At 43.3% G+C, this 15,045-nt stretch overlaps 1 protein-coding gene and 1 non-coding gene across 2 annotated transcripts; both read left to right on the top strand.

Annotated features, from left to right (window-relative positions):
- The first annotated feature begins 4,197 nt into the window (after positions 1 to 4,197).
- Positions 4,198 to 4,270, top strand: TRNAV-AAC (transfer RNA valine (anticodon AAC)). Its single transcript has one exon. It is a non-coding gene; the product is annotated as a tRNA-Val (tRNA).
- Positions 4,271 to 6,446: 2,176 nt separating this feature from the next.
- On the top strand, positions 6,447 to 7,259 carry LOC128491749 (olfactory receptor 24-like). The gene has a single exon (XM_053464063.1). The coding sequence runs from the start codon at positions 6,447 to 6,449 to the stop codon at positions 7,257 to 7,259; it is 813 nt and encodes a 270-aa protein (XP_053320038.1).
- The last annotated feature ends 7,786 nt before the right edge of the window (positions 7,260 to 15,045 follow it).

The following is a 15,045-nucleotide window of genomic DNA, read 5'->3' as shown; positions in this document are numbered from 1 at the left end:
CACCAGCACTGCCTGAAGGTTAAGGAAGGGATCTACACTCGGTTTTGCACTGGAGGTCCACCACCCCCAGCAACAGCAGCACTGCATCAATTGAAACACATATCCAACAGCATGCTATAGGACTCAACTTCTCCAGAAAATTGGACCTGTTTGATTAATTGACCCCTTAGAGTCATTAAGGCGATATAGCAGTAGCAGCAGTAGTAGCAAGGCACTGGGAGTAGGTAGACACTGGCACATATGCAGCCCCACTGTACATGACACTGAATTTCCCCCCCAAATTAGATGGCAGATGTGGGATGAGATACTCCAAAAGTAACATTGGAATGGCTCTAGAGGCCTTAGCCAGGGAGGGAATCCTCTTCACCAATTTATCCCATGCTTTCAAAGATGAAGGGGATTTAAGATGAGGGGAAAGTTAATGGTGTGGTAAAGTATGTGGGAAAGTGGTGGATGGGGTCAGGGGCGTAACTAGAAACCTCAGGGCCCCGGTGCGAGAATCTGTTAAGAGCCCCCCCAACCCCCAACCCATCTATCCCTTTCTCACTATCTCCCCTCTCCCTCCCTACCCCCTTCTCACGATCTACCCTCTCCCTCCCTATGCCCTCTTCTCAAGATCTACCCTCTCCCTCCCTACCCCCCTTCTCAAGATCTAAGATCTACCCTCTCCCTCCCTACCCCCCTCTTCTCACGATCTACCCTCTCCCTCCCTACCCCCCTTCTCAAGATCTACCCTCTCCCTCCCTACCCCCCTTCTCAAGATCTACCCTCTCCCTCCCTACCCCCCCTTCTCAAGATCTACCCTCTCCCTCCCTACCCCCCCTTCTCACAATCTACCCTCTCCCTCCCTACCCACTCCCTTCTCACGATCTACCCACTCCCTCCCTAACCCCCCTTTGTAGGTCACTTACCGTCAACTCCTGTGTTGGGAGCGTGAGGCGTTTGTCTCGGGTGCCGGCGCTTCTCTGCTGAGCGCCGGCATATGACGTCATATGCCGGCGTTCAGCATGAAGCGCCGGCACCCGAGACAAACGCCTCACGCACCCAACACTGCACTCTGGGCAGCGCGGCGGCGGCTACGGCGGCAGCGGCGGGGAGCAGAGGCGAGCAGAGGCATCCTGTATTTCTGTCAGTCAGGGGGGCCCAAGAGTTGCCGAGCGGTCGTTTTCAGCAACCGCTCGGCACCCCTTGGGCCCCCCCTGACTGGCAGAACTCCAGGGCCCGGTCGCAGTCGCGACCCCTGTGACCCCGGTAGTTCCGCCACTGGATGGGGTGTATATCTCACCTGATTTTCTCACGGTAGCAGAAATCCAGGAGGATACATGCTGCTTTAGCAGAGCGTAGTCTGCTAGGACTCTTTTGTTTAAAGTTACATGGGCTGGATTTCTTGGACTGGAGGAAAGGTTGGAAGCGGGAGAGCTCCAGTCCACACCCATAGTCTACTACAGGTTTTCCTTCCTCCCAGGGGTCCTCAGGTGAGGCTTCCTATGCTTATTACTGGGGAGGAAGCCTTAAAAGAGAGGCCTGTTAGGTTTGCAGGGTGTAGGAGAGACTGAGTCAAGGAGCAGCTACAGCCAGCGCTGCAGCCCACCAGGTATGAAGCTTTCCCTATGGGCAACTTGTTGTTTTGCTTGGTGCCAGACCTTAGGCCTGTTGTGGGATAGTGAGGTATCCTGGTGTTTAGTTAGAGCCGGACAGGCTTAGAGTTTGATTTGTTTGCAAGGTGCTCTGTGCCTAAATCATTTAAATAGACACCCTCTTGAACTTTTGAAACCTGCTGCCTGTGTGAATACTGTCATTGCCGCCCCATGTGTGAGCTGTTCCCTACAATGGTAACTTTGGACTAAACCGCTGTTAATAATAGTGTCTGGACAATGTGTTAGCTGCTCAGTAATACATGGAGTGGCACAGCTCTTTTGATGGTAAGACCTCACCTTGAATATGCGGTCCACTTCTGGGCACCGGTGCTTAAATAGGACATTATGGACCTAGAAAAAGTGCAAAGGAGGGCTAGAAGATACTGGTTATGAAGAGACGAAAAACGGAGTCTCAGAGGGGATATGATAACATTATATCAATATATGCAGGGCCGATATAAAGAGCTCTTCAGTGACCTGTTCATTAACAGAAATGTACAAAGAACAAGAGGTCACCCTCTGAGACTGGAAGAGCTGAGATTTCATAGACGACAAAGGAAGGGATTCTTTACAGTGAGGGCAGTAAAGGTATGGAATTCACTTCCAAGGGAGGTGGTTATCAAATACATCAGATGCCTTCAAAAGGGGTCTGGAATTTTTTTTTTTTTAGAAAGGCACGATATACAGGACTATGAATAGCAATAATATTTTCTTGGGCTTCTTGGTCCAATTATTGCCTTTTGGAGTCAAGAGGGAGTTTTTTTTTTCGCCCTGATGGCTTAATTAGGTTTTTTTTTGCCTTCTTTTGGATCATGAGTGGGAAGGTTGGGTAGAAGGGTTTTTTCAACTATGTACACCTTTAAATCTTAAAGGTCTGGAGAAATGTCAAAATTTCAAGAAGGTTTTATATAAATGTGATTTCTTTAAAAAATCAGTTTTTCCATGCAAAACTAAATATCATTTTTTAATGAGACAAGAAAGTACAATGCTCTCATGGATCTGGAGAGCATATCTCTCGCCATAGTCTCATTCTGATGAGGCTGCCAATGGCGGTGCAGATAACTAGGTCTCTGTGTCTCTAGATGACCAGGGAAAGGGTTACAGTAGATTATTATTATTTATTGTTTTATATAGTGCCATCAAATTCCGTAGCGCTGTACAAAGGTGAGACATGTTCTAAGACAGAGGGAGAGAGATCAAGGGAGGATTGATCTGGGTGTCATCAGCATACAGGTGGTATTGAAAGCCAAAGCATGAGATCAGTTTGCCAAGGGAGGAAGTGCAAAGAGAGAACAGAAGTGGTCCTAAAACTCTGCTTTGGGGTACCCCGACTGAGAGGGGGAGGAGAGGGGAACTGTTACTGGAGAAAGAGAAGCAGAAGGTACGATCCGAGAGGTAAGAAGTGAACCAGGAGAGAACAGTGTCATGGAGACCAAGAGCCTGAAGAGTTTTATAGAGAAGATGGTGGTCCACAGTGTCAAAGGCAGTAGAAAGGTCCTGTAGGATTAGCATGGAGTAGTGGCCTTTGGATTTAGCAGTGAGTAGGTCATTTGTAACTTTAGTAAAGGTGAAAACCAGATTGAAGGGAGTCAAGTAGGGAGCTGTAATCAAGAAACTTAGTTAATTGGGTATAAACAATTGTTTCATGAAGCTTGGAGGTGAGAGGAAGTAGAGAGGTGGGATGGTAATTGGACAGATCAGTCAGGTCAAGGAAGGGCTTCTTCAAGATTGGAGTAATAGATCTCTCAAGACTGGTCTTCCAATGATGCGGGAAGACCCACACAAGCCAGCTCATCTTTAGCGGTCTTACATAATCCTAGTGGTCATGAAGTGTTTGTCAACGGATGAACCAAATGCAGAGTTATCTTAAATGTCTTTTAGCAAACACAAGAAGCTTGACAAACAAAATGGATGAGCTGGAGATATTGGTAAGTGAGGAACGGCATGATCTGATCGGTATTAAAAATATATGGTGGGATGATACACATGACTGATCAGTAAACTTATCAGGTTACTCACGTTTTAGAAGGTATAGAATAAATAGAAAAGAGGGAAGGGTATTAAGCCCGGTATTAAGGAGCGTGTGCATGATCAGCTTTCATTGCAAATTCAAAAGGCTGCAAAGCTGGGTGAAGTTTAAATCATCGGAGGTTAGCAGGGTTCTTAAAATCAGAGAAAATTTAAGCTTAACTGTAGAGGGGATGTAACTATGTCACAGATTTTCCCTGGGGTGTAGCCTACTCAACCGTGAAGTTTCTTAGCACTTTGCTTTCCCAGTTCTGAAGTTTTCTCTTTACTTTCTAGTAACACATATTGTCTGAAAGCGTTTGAAAATGCATTTTGCCAGGTCTTTTTCTCTAGTGTAGTGGTTATCACGTTCACCTCACACGCGAAAGGTCCTCGGTTCGAAACCGAGCAGAAGCATCTATTATCTTATCAATTTAAAGCTACTTCTGCATTTCTTGCAAAGGTAGCACACGTTGAGTTGTTTTTGTTTTTTAAACCATGTTTCCACATACAGAGTACTGTCAGAGAGGTGAGAAGAAGACTGCCAGGTCAAGTTTCTGTAGTGTAGTGGATATCACGTTTGCCTAACACGCAAAAGGTCCCTGGTTTGAAACCGAGCAGAAACATATGTTATATTATCAATTTTTATTATTTACACTGGAATTGTGAAAAATAGTTTCTTAATCTGCTAAATGACTCATTTATATTACAAGTAGCAGAGACCCCAACCACAATGGATGCCTCTCTGGATTCAGAAACAGCTAACAATGAGGACACCAAGACACTTGATTTTAGAAGGACCAACTCTGACAAACTAAGGGCATCTATTGCACGCATACCCTATTAATTCTGAGTTAAGCACCAAACTCATTAAGCTTGCAATCCTCCCGTCTGGCTTACTGGCACTTTATAAAGAATAAAATACTGTATTGAGCAACTTACCTTGGAGTGTGGGACTTGGAGAGTGGGAGTTCCCATGCATGTGAGGGGTAATAAGGGAACGTGGTTAAGAGGGCAAGGATAGTCTGCAAACTCCGCCGTTTTGGCAGAAGTTCCTGTCAGGTTATGTCCGCGGAGATGCAGATGAAGATAGCACAGAGAAGATGCAGAGAAGCAGGAGATGCAGAGAGCAGAAGATGCAGGAGTGGTCATCAGAAGCAGAAGTGGTTGGCGAAGAAGGTAGGGAAACATTTAGAGAGCACGAGAGAATAAACAAGAATGAGAGTGTGAGTGAATGAAGGCACCAGGCAATGTATTTCATTCCCAAATTAAAAATGCCCCTCGAATTTTAGGCCGGACCGAACGGGCAGGGAATAAAATTTGTTGCCTAAAAAAGAATGGGCCAAAAACAAAGCGACCGATATGTACAACCACATCTAAAAGGGCTGCTTTTAACAACATTATTCTATGTAAATTACTTTTACTGTTAATTTGGAATTAATGGGGAAATCGTTTTTACTGAGTCTACAGGAGAAACCGGTATGGTCATGAGGACGGCCACCATGGAGGGTGCGACTGGAACTGGTGCTGCCTTGGGTCAGGCCTAGGGAAGTGCCAAAGGTAAATACATTTTGTGATATTTTTCATATTAAATTATAATTTATATATATATTTGGTTATAGTTTGTAAAGAAAGCTCCCTTTGTCCTGGAAATAAAAGTGTATAACTTGGGTGCATAAACCAAATAAGAAAGCGAGACATTCTGGTGGAAAATGTCTTTGGTCCTCAAAGTGTTTATACGCGTAAAACCACCTTGGTCCTTAAAGAGGTTAAATCCCATGAAAAATAATTAGCTGGGAATCCCTTAGAGTGCCTTTCCTCCCAGACGGAGCCCACAGAAGGGTTCTTTACGACTCCTGAAGAAATATTAAAGACGAGCCGTTCGTAGGCTGGAGAGACATTTGGGGCGGTTGGTGCTGAAGCGTTATCGTTGTGTGATTTCATGTGAAGAACATCAACTGTTACAACATCAACTGCCAGGGAATTTCCACCAGCAAGACATCAAAGCCATGGTAACACTTACCCTAATTCTTCATGTAGAAAAGGTGACCCTATCACGTTTAACCCCTTGAATGCTGCATATGAATTTTAATAAAATTAGCAACGTCCATTAAATGTCCCATCAGGGTTTTTTTTCAGTCTGACCTTTTCTGATGTGTCTTGATAGGTATGCATTGAAATTAAAAGTCAATTCTTTTTAGGATGAACTACTGGAGTACAATGTCGTTTGATAAAAAAAAATCATATCATTTAAAAAAACAAAAAAAAATGCATTGTACAAGTTAGAATTTAATCACTTCTATGACTCAAAAATATATTTTGTTTAAACCTCCAGTACACAAAGAAACTACCGTTATATATATATATTAAAAAATAAGTATTATATTGTTTTATAATATAAGAAATTATACATTATTGATGTGCTGCAAATATTATTTATTAAATTATTATAAAAATCAAATTTTTAAGTTTTTATGTTTTGTGATACCATTTATTTTTCATCTTAAGTTACAGTTTGACTAAAAGCTTTCGTGACTTTTGTAGAATGAGACAAAGAATGAAAATCCATAAAAAGGGAAATCTATGGATCGTGCCATGCTCCAGAGAAATCCATGCCCGGGTTGGCAGTATGCCAAAGTACACAAATTCATTTTTTCTTGATATTTTCTTTAGGTAACTTTTAATAATCAAACAATCATCGAGGTATTCTGGATTCTTGGATTTGGGAACACCCACAACTTTAGGATTCCGCTCTTTCTCCTTTTCTTGACAAATTATATTGTGACATTATGTGGAAATTTCATGATCTTCTTGTTGGTGTACTCGTCCCACCACATCTACTCTCCGATGTACTTCTTTCTTAGCCATTTATCTTTTAATGATATCCTCCTCACCACAATTATTTTACCTGAAATGCTTTCTATTGTGTTAAAAGGTGGAAGTACCATGTCCATCGCTGGATGCTTCACCCAGTTTTACTTCTTTGAGATATCAACAATTGAAGAATGTCTCCTCCTCACCGTGATGTCCTACGACCGATATTTGGCCATCTGTAACCCGTTGCGTTATTCCTCCATCATGGACTTGAAGCTTTGTGTTTGTCTTGTGACTATAACTTGGGTATGCGGAATGCTCTTCTCTTTGCCCCATATTATTCTATTTAGCCAAATGATATTTTGTGGATCAAATGTCATCAACCATTTTTTCTGTGACATGGTTCCTCTTCTTAGACTTTCTTGTTCTGATACCTCAGGTAATGGGGTGGTGAGTAACGTCATGTCCGTCCCAGTATTTTTTTGCCCACTAATTTGTATTACTGTAACTTATACAAATATCTTGCTTTCCATTCTTCGGATCTCCACCACCACCGGAAGACAGAAAGCCTTCTCCACCTGCAGCTCCCACCTGGCCGTGGTCGGTTTATATTATGGGACATTAGTGTTTAATTATTTGGTTCCATCTAAAGGAAAGTATTCCTACCTTCAAAAGCAGGTTTCTGTACTTTACACAATGGTTACCCCTCTGCTGAACCCCATCATATACAGTCTTAGAAACGAGGAGATAAGAAGGGCCCTAATGAGCTTTATTATTAAGAGAAGGCAAAGAACATTCTGAAACGGAAGATGTTTAATAACCTTTTATATCCTTCGTGGTTTGCTTACTATATATTTATAATAGTTGTATCATATAATAAATAATGATAATAATAACAGAAGAAAAAAGAGTTTGATCATTGACAAGACCAAGAGTCTCTAAAATCCTGTAAGCTTTTGTGTCTCGAAGAACATTGTTTGACTTGTCAGAAATGTCTTTAAATGTCCATAAACTTTCCTCTTGGTAACCATCATACAAATGTCTTTATTTTTGCATATCATGCCTCATTTAAATTTCTGTGTAAGGGTAGAAAAATTGCAACCCCAAGAAATTTCAGATAACTGCTAAGGTCTATGTCCTTGAAGAACACTTCATATACTTCATATACTTATGTACCGTATTTGCTCGATAAAAGACGAGCCCCCAAAATCTGAATATTAATTTAGGAAAAAAAACAAAAAGCCTGAATATAAGATGACCCTATAGGAAAAAAGTTTTACCAGTAAATGTTAATTCATGTAAACTATTTTTTCAAATAAAAGCTATGATTGAGAACAATATTTTTTGTTTTTATTTCCTTTTATTTTCCAACCTGCCCCCCAGTTACGCACATTTGCCCCCAGGCTTGCCACTCCTATATGGCACTGTGTCCCATGATATGCCTTTTAACCCTCTAAATGCCACTGTGCCCCATGATACGCCTTTTAACCCTCTATATGCCACTGTGCCCCATGCTATGCCTTTTGACCCCCTATGTGCCACTCTGCCTCCAGAAATACCTTATACCCCTATATCCCACTCTGGCATTTAGCGGGTTAAAAGGCATATATGGGGCAGAGTAGCATATAGGGAGGTATAAGGTATTTCAGGAGGCAGAGTGGCGTATAGAGGGTTAAAAGGCATTTCTGGAGGCAGAGTGGCATTAAGGGGGTTAAAAGGCATTTCATAGAGCACTCTGCCTACAGAAATGCCTTATGTCCCCCATTTAAGACCCCCCCCACACACACTTACCTTCTGCATAGCAACTAGTGGTAAGGGGCCGTGCGAGTGAGCCTATTGGTCGCTTACACGGCCCTTTAACTTACGGATTTCTGCTCCCGTTATACAAAGCAACATCGCAGGGGTTAACAGGAGCGGAAATCAGGAGTTAAAAAAGCCGTGCGAGTGAGCCTATTGGTCACCTGCAGGGACCAATAGGCTCACTCGCACTGCCCTGTAACCCCTGACGGCGAACCTGCGGATTTCTGCTTCAGTCAACTCCCGCGATGCCGTGAAGATAAGGTAGGCTAGATGGGACCGGGGAAATTAGTAGATAAAGACGATCCCGAAGATTCTTCGTGTCTTCGTCTTCGCCTACGTTTTACCTGCACTGTCTTCTCTTCGGCGTGTCTTCAGAACGAATACGAAAACGCACTCTTCGTGTTCGTTTTCATGTTCGCCCGAAGACGAACGCACAAGTCTAGTTTACATCCCAAAGAATTAGAATCCTGTGGGAGCTATGGAATGCCGGTCTTCTGCGTACGGGAGTTAACCAGTAAATCAGTTTAGGTGGTGGGTGGTTATAGCATGGGATGTTTCTCACACCTCTCATTAGTAGATCAAAACAAAACAGTTAAAGTAAAACTTGGGCACCATTTGGGACATCTGGTTAAAGCCGGTCTAACTTGTATCCAGGCTGACAGGCTATTTGCATTTGGTGCTACTGAGTGTTTTCCTTACAGATAAGACCATTTACTGCCCCTCACCCGATATTTAATTGGAAATCTTTATACCGGCCGGTTATTTGCATTCTAACCAGAACGGTCTTCTTTGGGTTATCTACAACCTTCCTTTGGCCTTCAGCTATAAGTCATGGCAGCACCCTAATATTTATTGTGTTGTCTGACAGGGTTGCGGGGCTAGGTCAGGGGGTCGGGAAATGTTTAAAGGGACAGGGTAGTAGGTGAGGGGGTATTTAAAGCAGTGAGGGTTTTGTTTTGGTGCCAGTTTACCCAGTGTTTGTAACCACCCTCCATCCCTTACTATTTTTCACTGATTTTATATTGTATGTTTGTGATACGTTTCTTTTCACACTTTTTTATAGGCACCTTGTCGCAGCCGGTGGGTGGTAGCTTGCCAGGGGTGGTATCTGGTGTACCGTTGGTGGGAGGTTGCTAACTGGACGTGGCTGCTGGAATCTCAGGTGTGGGTTGGGCATCACGGTGTGCCCTCCCATAGGTGGCATTCATGGTTTGGCCCTGGTAATCCCTGGCATGCTTTGGGGGTTATGGTTTATGGGGGGTTTTGTTTGTAAGTTGTATGTCATTGTGTTAACATGTCCATATGTTTACAGGTTGTGTGGCAATAAACTGGCTGTGGCCTTTTCAACATACATGCTGTTCTGTGTGATTTAGGGGATCATTGGGCATGGCATAGCCCGGAAGTAGACTACACTTGTCAAAAAAAATCCTCACGCTAGTAGTTCACGCTATGGGCTTGTTTTTTTTTCTGTGTTTTAATGTTGAATGTCAGCAGATAATCATTTTGATTGCTATTGCCCGGAAACATTGTTTGGTGTGAGGTGATTTCACAACCTTACAAAAACAACACGGCAGACTCACAAAGAAGTGAGATAAGTCACAGTATTCACTTGTCACGTATGTAAGATGGAGTTCAGGTGAGGAACCCAGAATGCAGCGATAGGCACAGGTAACGGACAACAGTCCCAAAAATAGAACGGTCAAACAAGCGGGGTCAGGAATGGAGAAATCAACGTGGTCAGGGACAAGTGAATATCAGAAGCACAACCCTGTGAAGGACAATCACTGAGAAGCAGAACAGGTGAGGGCACTCGGGTGATGCATTGCGGACCGTGACACAGACCGTGACTGAAACAGAGGCCTCCATTTGTTGGAATATACCCAGCCTGGTTGGCTAAGGATGGGTTCATGTGGGGTGGCGATGACACCTTACAGGGGGTGACACCACACCAGGCAGGGACCTCTATACCGGCGCCATCCACCAGGGGCCACCGGTATAAAGTAGTTAGATGCCGAAAGAAAGAATGCTGGTTGCCTGTGTATTAGATAAGTAGGGGGTTGGGGGAAAGGGGGGCACACGGTAGGTTCCCAGGTGACTGGAGATACCTTTATTTATCTCTGTGTAGGCTTTTAGTGACATATCTTAAATTGGATCACTCAACATCTTTCCAAACCAATCTAGGATGAGGTGAGTGAATTGGGGACAAAATTGAGGATAGAAAAGGCTTGAGACACAATGAAAAAAGTAAAAGGTTCCCCGAGGGTCTGTCCATACCTTGCAGGGATCTCTGATGACCCCCTTTGCTGCTTAGAGTCTTGATTGGTAGTTAGAAGAAAGTGTTAAAACAATACAAATATATAAAATAATGAAAATACTAGTAAAATAAACAAATAGTCCAGTACAGTCACCATGATAGAAGAGGTACTGGTTGGTTAAAAGATTGATTAATGCCAGAGGAGGCCCCTGCAGGCGACCAATAGTCTCACTCGCATGACCTTTTTAACTTCCGGCAACGAAACTTGGCCTGGGCCCCGCTCCAAAAATTATAGGTCCGTACGAGTGATTCTATTGGTCGTTCTTACAAACCTTTAACTCTTGGAGCGGGGAGACCAGTGGTCTCTCCCGGCCAAGTTACGGCACCAGGATTTTAAAAGTCTGTACGAGCGACTCTATTGGTCGCCGGCAGGGGCCTCCTCTGCCATTAACCAATGAAGTGCACCCGAACTTCATTCGTTGATGGCAGACGGGCCCCTGACGAGCCCCTGTTGCTCGTACCGACATTTAAAATCCTGGCACCAAAGCTGCTCCGTGGTGCGTACCGCGTTAACCCTGTATTAACCCCTTCTACAAAAAACTGCAAAAAAACTAAGAAAAAAAATGAACGCAAAGAACGTACACGAGTATTCGCCCGAACCGAACGCAAGAACGGGCGAATATTCCTGGAATACGAATGCCCAAGTCTAATTTTAATATATTATTCATATAAATGATATCTTAGAGATATAAAAATGTTACAGGCACATCTGCCCTTAAAATAGCAAAAAAAAGCAAAACTTTTATTATTGGCCACATCAAATTATGGAATGTTTCAAAGTTAAACTACCATGACTTGAAAGTTTTATAAAGTTTAATGTACAGTATTGGAAAAAGTTTTCTTAAGTCCCTTGAATATAATTAACCGGGAGCGCCTTTCCTGGCAGGCAGCGCACACAGTGGGATTCTTTACTACTCCTGCGGAGAATATTAAGGGTGAAGTGTTAATAGACTGGATGGTCAAAGGCCGTCTGGATATCATTCAGTAATTTATTATAAATATCATATGGGCTCCTTATTACTCCACAAGCCGGGGGACGAACGACAAAGACATGGTAACATTCTTCATATTTTTTTTATGTAAAATTTCATTCAATGTTTCAATTCACTCTCTGGGTTTGAAAGGGTTAAACCGGGAAACGGTATGCTAAATCAGAACTCTGTATTTGTGTCTGTGGCTTTCATGGAGTCAAAGGTTGGTATGAATACATTTGTTTTTATTGAGTATTGAAACTGTAGTACTGTAAAGGCGAAGGGAAATCTAGACTTAACCCTTTCAGTACCAGCAGGGTAGAAAGAATGCTTTTGCAGACCAAATCTCGTACAATTTTAGTGCAGACGAAAAAAATAAAAGTACATTTACTCTCCCATTGTGTTAGCATTGTAGTCATTATTTTAAGAGACCCAGAAATATATCCTTTAACCCTCCGATTCCCAATGAGGATACAGTTATTCCTGCATAAGTGCATAGTATATAAGAATCTGCTGCAAACTCAGCAGATATAATTCATTTTATATTAATAATAATAGAAAAGAAAAAAATATATATATAACTGTGATGGGCAATTTAATTGTAGATTCTGGGATTTGAAAGTATCCACAATGTTAGAATTTGAATATTTCCTGTCTTCCTGGTTAATTATACAATTAGGTTATCTGGAATTTCAATGATTATCTAATAAATTAGATTTTGAATTTCTGCTTAAAATGTATGTAACCCTTTTTTTACCTTGCTCCGCTGTCAGGCTGGTAGTTACAAATTTCAGTGACGCTGGTGACAGGAAACCTGAGCCTCCGCAATTGCTGGGAGATCGGGACATCTTCTTTCTTTATGCAGTGCCTCCACTCAGTGATTTGTACTATGTTGAGTAGGGGAACCCACCCACTGAGAAATGGCCCCTTTCACACAAGAAAATAACACACACAACTAAAATGCAAATTATTCATAGACTATATTGAAATAAACAGGTATTATAATATAAAGACCCAGCTGCTGTGCCTATGCAGTTCAGTTCTAGCAGTGGGTGAACAGTCCTGAGAATATATATATTTAACACAGATAACTGCCAACACCCGCTCCCCCACCCCAAATGTAGGTGTTCTTCCCACCCAGATGTCCCAGTGTTGGTGCACTGTTGGGGCCCTTGATGCAGGTAGCGCTACCCGGGGAGAAAAGTATATATATGTTGATATATATTAGTTAAGTACCTCTCCTTAGTGTCTTCAGGCAGCTCTGGGATGCTGCCCCTTTAACCTCCTGGCTGAGAGTATAACTGTCTTCCCACACAGATGTCTGTCTGCAGCTCTGCTTTCACCTCACTGGTACAGGATGCAGGACTTGGACGCTCTGGGTACTTGCAGTCTCTCACTCTCACTCAGGAAGCATACAGCACCATGCTGTATTCTCTGCACACTTCTACTTCAATGTACTGCTTGGATGTTAGCAGTACACACACTAAAGGCAGCAGGCTTATTTCAGGCCTACTTACAGGGAGGACAGTCTGTCTCTCTTCCTCCTTCACTCCCCTGCTTAGCTCTGCCCTTCCAGAAGTTTCTTCCTAGACCCTCTCCTCTGATAGGCTGAGAAACATTCCCTAGCTTAGGCAAACTGACATATGTCCCATTGAGATACTGATTGGCTCAGAGGAGACAAGTAACCTGGTGCTGGAAGGAAAGGTCAGTATCCATGACAACCCAGCTGTAATGTTATTAGACAAAATAACTGCACTGGGTTACACCTTCCGCCTCGAAAAAAAAATTATCCTGCCTCCCACTGGCAGGAACAGAACATCCTAGCAAAGTATAAAACAGTAAAACACAACATGGTACGTGATACACGAACAGCGACTTAGAACAGTAAAGCACTCTCACCAAGAATTTCGGTTAGGGCGTGCAACACATTTATCAATTTATTGTACATGGGTTGGGACTGAAAGTAGGTGGGTTCCCCAATGTTGTCATATGTTAGAAACCTCGGTGGCCTTCTATTTCTCCTGCTGCGACCCAGATTCCTCTGAGGAAGTCCTCTGGTATCTTCAGCACAAGGTCTTCCCCTTGCACTGTTGGGGAGGGGTCCAGTCGCTTGAGGCTCTGGTTCTCCCATAGTACTTAAGTCTCTTTCAGAGGAACCTGGGACAAAGCTAGGGCTTTCAGGATTCAGAGAATTTGGAGGAGAATCGTGGACAGAAGGTTGGGGTAAAGTCCACCAGTCTTGTTCACAGCCAGATTCAGCAGCTCCTCTGCTAACAGGAACAACTCCACTAGAACCTTCTCCAGGGTCAATTGTTGATGGAGGTTGCATACTAGGGCCCTCATTTCCATTACTCTGACTATTTTCAGGAAAAGCCACAGGTAATAAGTGATTCCTGTGCCATGCCTTTATCCGGCCTTCAGGCCCCTTGATTCTGTACACGGGAATCCCTGGGATCTTGGAAACAACTTCAAACAAGATGTCTTTCCAACGGTCAGCCAACTTGTGTTTTCCTGGAATGCCTAAATTTCTCAGTAGGACTTTGTCTCCAGGCTGAATGTCCTTATAACGTACTTTAGTATCATACCTTTGCTTGTTATCTTCATTCAGCTTGGCTGTGGCCTGCTCAGCCAACCCATAAGCCTTTTGTAAGTTCTCCTTTAATTGCCTGACATATCGGTAGTGAGATCCATGGTTCATTCCATCTGAGGACACTCCCAGGCGGATGTCAATGGGCAATCTTGCTTCTCTTCCAAACATCAAAAAATACGGGGAGAAGCCAGTGGATTCATGCCGTGTACAATTGTATGCATGAACCATCGCTTCTACATGCCGACTCCAGGACCTTTTCTCACAATCTTTAAGTGTCCCTAACATATTAAGCAGCGTTCGGTTGAACCTCTCAGGAAGAGCATCTCCCTCAGGGTGGTATGGGGTCGTTCTAGACTTTTCAATCTGAAGTAGCTTCAACATCTCATGAATAAGCTTACTTTCAAATTCTCTACCTTGATCGGAGTGCAGCCGGTTTGGGAACCCATAATGTACAAAGAACTTTTGCCATAATACTTTAGCAACAGTGGCCGCTTTCTGATCTTTTGTTGGGTATGCTTGGGCGTACCTGGTGAAATGATCAGTAATCACCAAAACATTGCTGGTGCCAGTAGAATCGGCTTCTATGCAGAGAAAATCCATGCAGACTAAATCCATGGGGCCCGAACTCCTAAGGTGGCCCATGGGTGCAGCTCTGGTAGGTAGGGTCTTCCTCTGGATGCATCTTCTGCACCTCCGGCAATACAGCTCTACAGATTCTCTCATTCCAGGCCAGTAGAAGCGATCTCGTATCAACCCAAAGGTTTTGTCTACTCCTAAGTGGCCATGGTGGTCATGAAGAGACCTCAGAACCATCCCTCTATACCTTTGAGGTAGGACTAATTGTTTCCTGCCAGGATGATCATGGTATTGTATAATACGATACAGGAGTTTATTTTCAATATGGAATCGACG

The sequence above is a fragment of the Spea bombifrons genome, chromosome 4 (genome assembly GCF_027358695.1).
Source record: "Spea bombifrons isolate aSpeBom1 chromosome 4, aSpeBom1.2.pri, whole genome shotgun sequence".
Classification (NCBI taxonomy): domain Eukaryota; kingdom Metazoa; phylum Chordata; class Amphibia; order Anura; family Pelobatidae; genus Spea; species Spea bombifrons.
The sequence above is the reverse complement of the archived record's forward strand: the minus strand, read 5'-3'. Positions and strand labels throughout refer to the sequence as shown.